This window comes from Salvelinus sp. IW2-2015, linkage group LG18 (assembly GCF_002910315.2).
Source record: "Salvelinus sp. IW2-2015 linkage group LG18, ASM291031v2, whole genome shotgun sequence".
In the NCBI taxonomy this organism is placed as follows: domain Eukaryota; kingdom Metazoa; phylum Chordata; class Actinopteri; order Salmoniformes; family Salmonidae; genus Salvelinus; species Salvelinus sp. IW2-2015.
Genome location: NC_036858.1, coordinates 61,126,139 through 61,137,230, shown reverse-complemented (window position 1 = coordinate 61,137,230; position 11,092 = coordinate 61,126,139). Strand labels below are relative to the sequence as shown.

Below are 11,092 nucleotides of genomic sequence, written 5' to 3'. Positions count from 1 at the left end.
GATAACCTGAACCAGGTTGCAGACACTGGTTACAAGTTTAAGCTTTTTCTGAGTGGAAAGCTTAATTTAGCCAGTCGATATTTAAGTCACACAGAAAATAAACCTCTCTGATATCACATACATTATCAAGCATTTCACACATGTTGTCCAGATACTGACTGTTATTACTTGGTGGTCTATAGCAGCTTCCCACCAGAATGGGCTTTAGGTGAGGCAGATGAACCTGTAGCCATATTACTTCAACAGTATTTAACATGAGATCCTCTCTAATCTGTACAGGAATGTGGTTCTGAATATAAACAGCAACACCTCCACCATTGGAATTCCTGTCTCTTCTGACGATGTTATAACCAATGGGGATCCATAATAAATACACACACACACAAACACACACACACACACACACACACCTTAGCTGTGTTTCTGGAAGGAAACCTGCACTGTGTATACTGTAATGGAGAAAGATGGCAGGTGAATGAAGGAATGACATCACTTTCCCTTGATTCTTTCCTTCTTCCTTTCCTCCAGCCAAGGACCTCTGTCCTCCATCAGGGCCGCCATTAAGAGGAGTGAGTGTCTTTTACTCTTCCTGTATTACTCTACACAACAACTGATGACTTGTCTGTAAGTTTCCCCCTTTGGTACAGATCTGGGATCAGCTTCCCCTCAACCGAGCATAACCTTAATCGTTAGTGGGGGAAAAAATGCAAAACTGACCCAAGATCAGTGTGTAGGCTAAGGGAACTGTTGTTAGTGTTATACGTATACCTATATAAGCTATAATCTTTCCCTGGTGTTCGTAGCACTTGCCGCTTTCAAGACAACTGGGAACTGGGAAGAATACGAGGTCAAATCGTGACGTCAGTGATTTTCAGGTCGGAAAGTCGGAGCTCTAGAAAAGATGCCTGAGTTCCCGAGTTGGAATTCCCGAGTTGGATGACAATTCAAAAACGATTTTTTTGGCAGTTGTACCTGTTTTTTMTTTTTTTTCCTGAGTTCCCAATTGTCTTGATCGCGCTGAAGTCGGAAGTCTGAGATTTCCAAGTTCCCAGTTGTTTTGAACACGGCATTATGACGAGGCCATCTTATGTTATGAGCTTTATAATGAGTGTATTGGTTACATTGCCCCTCTTGACCAGGTTGTCTGTCCCTTGTGAAAGAGGTTTTCAGACSTCAARAGTACTTCCTGGTTAAATAAAAATRCATTAAAWAAACGGTGTTTCTCTGCCTCAGCGTCAACTAGATCCACTTCCCCGAGCGAGAGCAACCCCAGAGACAGGAGGTAAGTTTCACAGCTGAGTTTAGTGACGCATTTCACAGATCTAGATCAGATCCAGATCATATCCAGATCCAGATACAGATCAGATACCGATCAGATCCAGATCCAGTTCAGATACAGATCCAGATCATATCCAGATCCAGATACAGATCAGATACAGATCCAGAATCAGATACAGATGCCAGAATCAGTTACACCCAACTTCTGGCTTTCTGGTTTTTCATCACTGAAAGATTGAGCTTTGATTATCATGCTCTGGCCTGTGGCGGTGCTGATGTCCTCTCCATGTTATAAAGCCGTCCAGAGATCACCATCCTATCAGCTGAGCGCTGGCCGTCCAACACCTGGTTCCCGGGCGCCTTCTGTGGGGATTCCCTCCGCGCCCCTCCTCCTGCTGCTATGATCTGGGGCAGCAGTATACCTCTTACTATACAGGTAACTTACCCTCCTCTCTTCCTCGTCTCCTCCTCCACACTATGGATCTGGGGCAGTAGTATACCTCTTACTATACAGGTAACTTACCCCTCCTCCTCTCCTCGTCCTCCTCCTCCCACCACTATGATCTGGGCAGTAGAATACCTCCTACTATACAGGTAACTTACACCTCCTCCTCTTCCTCGCTCTCTCTCCACCACTATGATCTTGGCAGCAGTATATCCTACTATACAGGTACTTACCCTCCTCCTCGTCCTCTCCTCCCACCTATGATTGGAGCGTAGTATACTCCTACTATACAGGTAATTTACCCTCCTCTCTTCCCGTCCTCACTCTCCCACCACTAGATCTGGGCAGTATACCACCTACTATAGGTAAGAAAAAATTGGACGACAATTTAATCTTCTTATGATGATTGGACACCACGTCATCTTCTATAATTGATGATGAGACACCCACGTCACCTTCTATAATATGATGATGGACACCCACGTCACCTTCTATATATGATGATGGACACCCACATCATCTATAATATGATGATGGACACCCACGTCTTCTATAATAGAATGATGGACACCCACGTCACCTATAATATGATGATGGACCACCCACGTCATCTATAATTGATGATGGACACCCACGTCACCTATAATATGATGATGGACACCACGTCATCTCTATAATAATGATGATGGACACCACGTCACCTTCTATAATATGATGATGGACACCCCACGTCACTCTATAATATGATGATGGACACCCACGCTCATCTATAATATGATGATGGACACCCACGTCATCTATAAATGATGATGGACACCCACGTCATCTATAATATGATGATGGACACCCACGTCACTTCTATAATATGATGATGGACAACCCACGTCATCTAATAATATGATGATGGACACCCACGTCATCCTATAATATGATGATGGACAGACCCACGTCACTTCTATAATATGATGATGGACACCACGTCACCTATATTATGATGATGGACACCACGTCACCTTCTATAATATGATGATGGACACCACGCATCTCTAATATGATGATGGACACCCACGTCATCATATATAATATGATGATGGACACCCACGTCACTCTTAATATGATGATGGACAACCAGTCACTTCTATAATATGATGATGGACACCCACGTCACCTTCTATAATTATGATGAAATGGATGGACACCCACGTCATCATAATATGATGATGGACAACCACGTCATCATCTATAATATGATGATGGACACCCACGTCATCTTCTATATATATGATGATGGACACCCACGTCATCTATAATATGATGATGGAGCACCACCGTTACTTCTATAATATGATGATGGACACCCACGTCATCTATAATATGATGATGGACACCCACGTCACCTATAATATGATGATGGAACCCACGTCATCTATAATATGATGATGGACACCACGTCACCTATAATATGATGATGAACACCACGTCATCATCTATAATATGATGATGGACACCCACGTCACCTTCTATAATATGATGAATGGACACCCACGTCATCTTCTATAATAGAATGATGATGGACACCCAGTACCTCTATAATATGATGATGGCACCACGTCATCTTCTATAATATGATGATGGACACCCACGTCATCTATAATATGATGATGGACACCCACGTCATCTATAATATGATGATGGACACCCACGTCACCTTCTATAATATGATATGGACACCCACCGTCATGCTATAATATGATGATGGACACCCACGTCACCTATAATATGATGATGGACACCACGTCATCTATAATATGATGATGGACACCCACGTCACCTATAATATTGATGATGGACACCCACGTCATCTAAATATGATGATGGACACCCACGTCATCTATAATATGATGATGGACACCAGTCCATCTTAATATGATGATGGACACCCACGTCACTATAATATATGATGGACACCCACGTCATCTATAAATATGATGATGGACACCCACGTCACCCTTCTATAATATGATGATGGACACCCACGTCATCATCTATAATATGATGATGGACACCCACGTCACCTCTATAATATGATGATGGACACCCACGTCATCTATAATATGATGATGGACACCCACGTCATCTATAATATGATGATGGACACCCACGTCACTTCTATAAATATGATGATGGACACCCACGTCATTCTTAAATGGATGATGGACACCCACGTCATCTATAATATGATTGATGGACACCCACGTCACCTTTCTATATAATGATGATGGACACCCACACCACTTCTATTAAATGATGTATGGACACCCACCGTCATCTTCTATAATATGATGATGGACACCCACGTCATCTTCTATAATATGATGATGGACACCAGTCACTCTAAATATGATGATGGACACCCACGTCAATCTATAATATGAGATGGACACCCACGTCATCTTTATAATATGATGATCGGGACACCCACGTCACTTCTATAATATGATGATGGACACCCACGTCATCTCTATAATATTGATGATGGACACCCACGTCCATCTATAATATGATGATGGACACCCACGTCACCTATAATATGATGATGGACACCCACGTCCATCTATAATATGATGATGGACACCCAGTCATCTACAATATGAGAGGACACCCATCGTCTTCTATAATTGATGATGGACACCACGTCACTATAATATGATGATGGACACCCACGTCATCTATAATGATGATGGACACCCACGTCACCTTACATAATATGATGGACACCCGTCATCTATAATATGATGATGGAACCCACGTCACCTATATATGATGATGGACACCCACGTCACCTCTATAATATGATGATGGACACCCACGTCACCTCTATAATATGATGATGGACACCACGTCACCTTCTATAATATGATGATGGACACCCACGTCATCTATAATATGATGATGGACACCCACGTCACTATAATATTATGATGGAACACCCACGTCCTCTATAATATGAATGATGGACACCCACGTCACTCTATAATATGATGATGGACACCACCGTCATCTTCTATAATATGATGATGGAACCCACGTCATCCTTCTTTATAAATATGATGATGGACACCCACGTCATCTATAATATGATGATGGACACCCACGTCATCTTCTATAAATATGAGATGGACACCCCGTCATTCTATAATATGATGATGGACACCACGTCATCTCATCAATTGATTGATGGACACCACGTCATCTTCTATAATATGATGATGGACACCCACAGTCATCTTCTATAATATGAATGATGGACACCACCGTCACCTTCTATAATATGATGATGGACACCCACGTCATCTATAATAGATGATGGACACCCAACGTCATTCTATAAATATGATGATGGAACACCACGTCATCTATAATATGATGATGGACACCCACGTCATCTATAAATATGATGATGGACACCCACGTCATCTATAATATGATGATGGACACCCACTGTCACCTATCAATATGATGATGGACACCCACAGTCACCTATAATATGATGATGGACACCACGTCACCTATAATATGATGATGGACACCCACGTCATCTATAATATGATGATGGACACCCACGTCACCTATAATATGATGATGGACACCCACGTCTCTTCTATAATATGATGATGGACACCCACATTCAACTTCTAAAATTGATGATGGACACCACGTCACCTTCTATAATATGATGATGGACACCCACGTCATCTATAATGATGATGGACACCACGTCATCTATAATATGATGATGCACCCACGTCATCTATATAATGATGATGGACACCCACGTCACCTAATAATATGAATGATGGACACCCACGTCACCTCTATAATATGATGATGGACACCCACGTCATCTCATAATTGATGATGGACACCCACGTCATCTCTATAAATATGCTGATGGCACCCACGTCATCTATAATATGATGATGGAAATCACCCCACGTCATCTTCTATAATATGATGATGACACCCACGTCATCTATAAATATGATGATGGACACCCACGTCCATCTATAATATGATGATGGACACCCACGTCCATCTTCTATAATATGATGATGGACACCCACGTCATCTTCTATATATGATGATGGACACCCACGTCATTCTATAATATGATGATGGACACCCACGTCATCTATAATATGATGATGGAACCCACGCACCTATCTAATAATATGATGATGGACACCAAGGTCCACTATAATATGATGTGACACCCACGTCATCTATAATATGATGATGGACACACCCAACGCATCTTATATATGATGATGGACACCCACTCACTATAATATGATGATGGACACCCACGTCACCTATAATATGATGATGGACACCCACGTCACTATAAATATGATTGATGGACACCCAGTCATCTATAATATGATGATGGACACCCACGTCACCCTATATATGATGATGGACACCCACGTCACCTTCTATAATATGATGATGGACACCCACGTATCACCTCTATAATATGATGATGGACACCCACGTCACCTTCTATAATATGATGATGGACACCCACGTCATCTATAATATGATGAGGACACCCACGTCATCTATAATATGATGATGGAACACCCACGTCATCATTATAATATGATGATGGACCACCCACGTCACTATAATATGATGATGGACACCACTCACTTCTTAATATGATGATGGAACCCACGTCATCTTCTATAATATGATGATGGACACCCACGTCATCTTCTATAATATGATGATGGACACCCACGTCATCTATAATATGATGATGGACACCCACGTCATCTTCTATATAATATGATATGGACACCCAACTGTCATCTATAATAGTGATATGGACCCACGTCACCTAATATGATGATGGACACCCACGTCATCTATAATATGATGATGGACACCCACGTCATCTTCTATAATATGATGATGGACACCCACGTCATCTTCTATAATATGATGATGGACACCCACTCACTCTTAATAGATGATGGACCACCCACGTTCATCTATATATGATGAATGGACACCCACGTCACCTCTATAATATGATGAGACACCACGTCACTATAAATATGATGATGGACACCACGTCACCTTCTATTAATATGATGATGGACACCCACGTCATCTATAATATGATGATGGACACACACGTCACCTATAATTGATGATGGACACAGCGTCATTCTATAATATGATGATGGACACCCACGTCATCTATAATATGATGTATGGTAAACATCAAAAGTTTGGACACACCTACTCATTCAAGGGTTTTTCTTTATTTGTACTATTTTCTACATTGTAGAATAATAGTGAAGACATCAAAACTATGAAATAACATATTATGGAATCATGTAGTAACCCAAAAAGTGTTAAACAAATCAAAATATATTTTATAAACTCAGCAAAAAATAAACGTCCTCTCACTGTCAACTGCATTTACTTTCAGCAAACTTAACATGTGTAAATATTTTTGAACATATGATTCAACAACTGAGACATAAACTGAACAAGTTCCACAGACTGTGACTAACAGAAATTGAATATTAGGTTATATACCCTATCCTACCTACCACACCTGACCAGGTAACTTACCACCTACCTACCTGTCACTTATCTAGTCAGACCATACAGGTAATATATCCTATCCTACCACACCTGCCCAGGTAACTTACGGTATTATCCATACCTGTCAAGGTTTCAATTCCTGTGACTGATGGGATGCTATACTCTGGGTTCTGTTCTTTCAGGTGTGAGTCATTCATGTTTTGTTGACATTTTCCTCCCTCCCTCCTCCCCCTCCCTCCCTCCCTCTCCCTCCTCCCTCCCTCCCTCCCTCCCTCCAGCCCCCTCCTTCTTATGACGAGGTGATTAGAGAGAAGAGTCAGGTACAGGTGTTGCCTCCCTTCTCCTCCTCCTCCCCCCGCCACTCTGTCTCCACAACTACCATCGCCACGCAGACTGACACCGGACTGGAATCCTCAGCAGTGGCCCACGGCCACGCCGCCAACCAGAGAGGCTCTGTGGGTAAGAGAGGGGCGAGGAGAGAGGAGTTGTTTGGCGTGAGGAGTTGGTACATTACGAAAGTGTGAGGTACACAATGTGACAGTGCTTCTTTTGGTTTTAATGCTGTGCTGTTCAGTTCCAAGACACATTACCAGAAAGGGACACAATAAAGAATTATTAGTATTACTATTATTATTATTATTATTATTATTATTATTAGKTCATGTGTTGTGTGTTTGTAGCCAGGAGACCTCCAAAGCCTCCCAGACCTTCCTATCCCTATACAGCCAAACCGTCGCACCCTGATGACACGACGTCGCACGCTGATGACACACTCATCTTCCTAGAAGACAGTCCAGCACTACGCACACACACTCAGACCAGCAGACACACAGAGGAGACTAGACCAACAGCGTTCCACTATGATCTCTTGACCTCTGTTCCTTTCTCACCTCTGACCTCTGCCTCTGGCAGCCAAACCGACCAATGGGAGAAGTCCTCCTTCGTCCTCCCCCCTCATTCCACTGTCTTGACAACGCCCTCCGACCTTCCTCTGCCCCATAACCAGCCCAGGCCACGTCCTCGCACAAAGAATAACCTCCGACCAATCAGGAGAGAGGTCAAAGTTCAGACCCTGGTGAGGCTGGGACAGACAGGATGTGAGGTCACAGAGAACCAAGAAGTGAGTCATCAGGGGGGGAAGTACCTTCAGGATCTCCTGGACGCCTTCACTTCCGACGATTGGGGCTTCCCTGATCACCATAGCAACGACGAAGTAGAGAGGGACTTGAGAGGAGAAGAAGAAGAGGAGGAGGAGGAAGATATYAGAGCCAGGATACAAGCCTTCGAGCTGCAGCAGCAACAGGAGGACCATGGTAACCATGCAGACAGTGACCACGGAGATGGAGCGTTGCTAGGGGGTGGAAAACCTGAACCCCGCCCCCGAGTACAAGCACTCCCCAAACCGGCCCCAGTCATCACCCGGAAACCCTCCCTCGCTGCCAAGACCTCCTCCCGCAAAGGATTGTGGGAAGATGGAGGCTCACTTGCGATAGACTTGAACTTGACTGTTGATACAGTTACCACCTCCCAACCCACACCCACTGACCCCTCTCCCAAACCTACCGAGACCCCCTCAAGTACCCCTGTCCTTTCTCCTGTCCCTGTTACAGCTCTTAGTACCCCTGTCCCAGTCCTCGCACCCCTACCCCTGCTTCCTAGAAAGCTCCCCTCTGAACCCCAAAGACCAGACCACCAGGTGGGGCAGACAGAAGGGACCCCCCTACTCCGTCCCCCTCCAAGACCTCCAGTAGCACCCAGGACCAACGGGGCCGTGGTACCCCAGGAGAGAAGCACTGTGGTCGGCCTACCAACACCAGCGTTACCCCCTAAACCGTCCGCAGACCTCCACAGCAACAACACTAGACCAGGTGTTGCTCAGAAGCCCACTGCCATGATCACATCCGTAGAGCCGAGTGGGTTAAGGTTGTGTGTGGTGTGTGTGTGTGGTGTGTGTGTGTGTGTGTGTGTGTGTGTGTGTGTGTGTGTGTGTGTGTGGTGTGTGTGTGTGTGTGTGTGTGTGTGTGTGTGTGTGTGTGGTGTGTGTGTGTGTTACACTAGCTTAAGACAGTGAAGGCAGCCATAGAGGGTGTGAACGACGCTGAATGGATGTAGACAAAGAAGAGCTCTGCAGTAGGTACCAAAACGTTCAAGGACCATTTTTCTCAAAAAGTGAGGTTCAAGTTTTCAACTTTCAAAGCAGAATTACTTTCCATTGTTCCTCAACTGTAGTGTGTGATGTACCATTTTGTAGCTCTGATTCTCTACTTTTATCCAACGTAAAAAAAACTATTTCAAATTTTGCTACATAAGATCGAGCTGGTGGTCACATATTATATATATTACACATATTATATATACAAGAAATATATAACATATCTACACATCTACTATATATACTACACATATTATGATATACTACACATATTTCTGCACATGTAAAGTGGTATACTTGCTATAAAAACAAACCCACCGTGTAAAGCAACGGCCACCGTGTAAAACAACCCACCGTGTAATAGCAACCCACTCGTAAAGCAACCCACCGTGTAAAGCAACCCACCACGTTAAAGCAACCCACCGTGTAAAACAACCCACCGTGTAAAACAACCCACCGTGTAAAGCAACCCACCTAGGTGTAAAGCAACCCACCTGCGGTAAAGCAACCCACCTCGTAAAGCAACCCCGTGTAAAGCAACCCACAGTGTAAAGCAACCCACCGATAAACAACCACCGTGTAAAGAACCCACCGTGTAAAGCAACCGCAAGCGTGTACAGCAACCACGGTAACAACCCACCGTGTTAAGCAACCCACCCGTAAAGCAACCCACACGTGTAAAGCAACCCACCTCGTAAAGCACCCACCGTGTAAAACAACCCACCGTGTAAACAACCCACCGTGTAAAGCAACCCACCTCGTAAGCACACCCGTGTAAAACCCACGTGTAAAACAACCCACCGTGTAAAACAACCCACCGTGTAAAGCAACCCCCCGTGTAAGCAACCCACCGTCGTAAAGCAACCCACCGTGTAAAACAACCCACCGTGTAAAACAACCCACCGTGTAAGAGCAACCCACCGTGTAAAAGCACCCACCGTGTAAAACAACCCACAGTGTAAACAACCAACCTGTAAAGCAACACACCGTGTAAAGCAACCCACGGTGTAAAACAACCACAGTGTAACAACCCACTTTGTAAAGCAACCCACCGTGTAAAACACACCGTGTAAAGCAACCCACCGTGTTAAAGCAACCCACCGTGTAAGCAACCCACTTCTGTAAAGCAACCCACCATGTAAAGCAACGCCCCGTTAAAGCCAACCCACCTCGTAAAGCAACCACCGTGTTAAAGCAACCCACCTCGTAAAGCAACCACCGTGTAAACCAACCACCGTGTAAAACAACCACCGTGTAAAGCAACCCACCGTGTAAAGCAACCCACCTGTAAAAGCAACCACACCGTGTAAGCAACCCACCTGTAAGCAACCCCACCGTGTAAAGCAACCCACAGTGTATAAGCAACCCACCGTGTAAACACCACCCACCGTGTAAAACAACCACCGTGTAAGCAACCCACCGTGTAAAGCAACCCCCTCGTAAAGCAACCCACCGTGTAAAAACAACCCACCGTGTAAAACAACCCACCTCGTAAAGCCACCCACCTGCGTAAAGCAACCCACCGTGTAAACAACCCACCGTGTAAAGCAAATCCACCTCGTAAAGCAACCCCACCGTGTAAAACAACCACCGTC

The 11,092-nt window shown here is 44.2% G+C and overlaps 2 protein-coding genes across 3 annotated transcripts in view; both read left to right on the top strand.

Moving 5' to 3' along the window:
• The window catches only part of macrod2 (mono-ADP ribosylhydrolase 2), a 1,308,647-nt gene that overhangs the window by 571,976 nt on the left and 725,579 nt on the right, over positions 1-11,092 (top strand). The window lies entirely within an intron of this gene.
• LOC139029101 (cell surface glycoprotein 1-like) overlaps positions 1-11,092 on the top strand; it is a 39,527-nt gene that overhangs the window by 26,624 nt on the left and 1,811 nt on the right. The window contains exons 3-7 of the mRNA XM_070448199.1: positions 529-569; positions 1,234-1,282; positions 1,576-1,714; positions 7,624-7,804; positions 8,026-9,258. Of these exons, the coding sequence (XP_070304300.1) occupies positions 529-569; positions 1,234-1,282; positions 1,576-1,714; positions 7,624-7,804; positions 8,026-9,258 (1,643 nt within the window). The remainder of the gene's footprint in view (positions 1-528; positions 570-1,233; positions 1,283-1,575; positions 1,715-7,623; positions 7,805-8,025; positions 9,259-11,092) is intronic.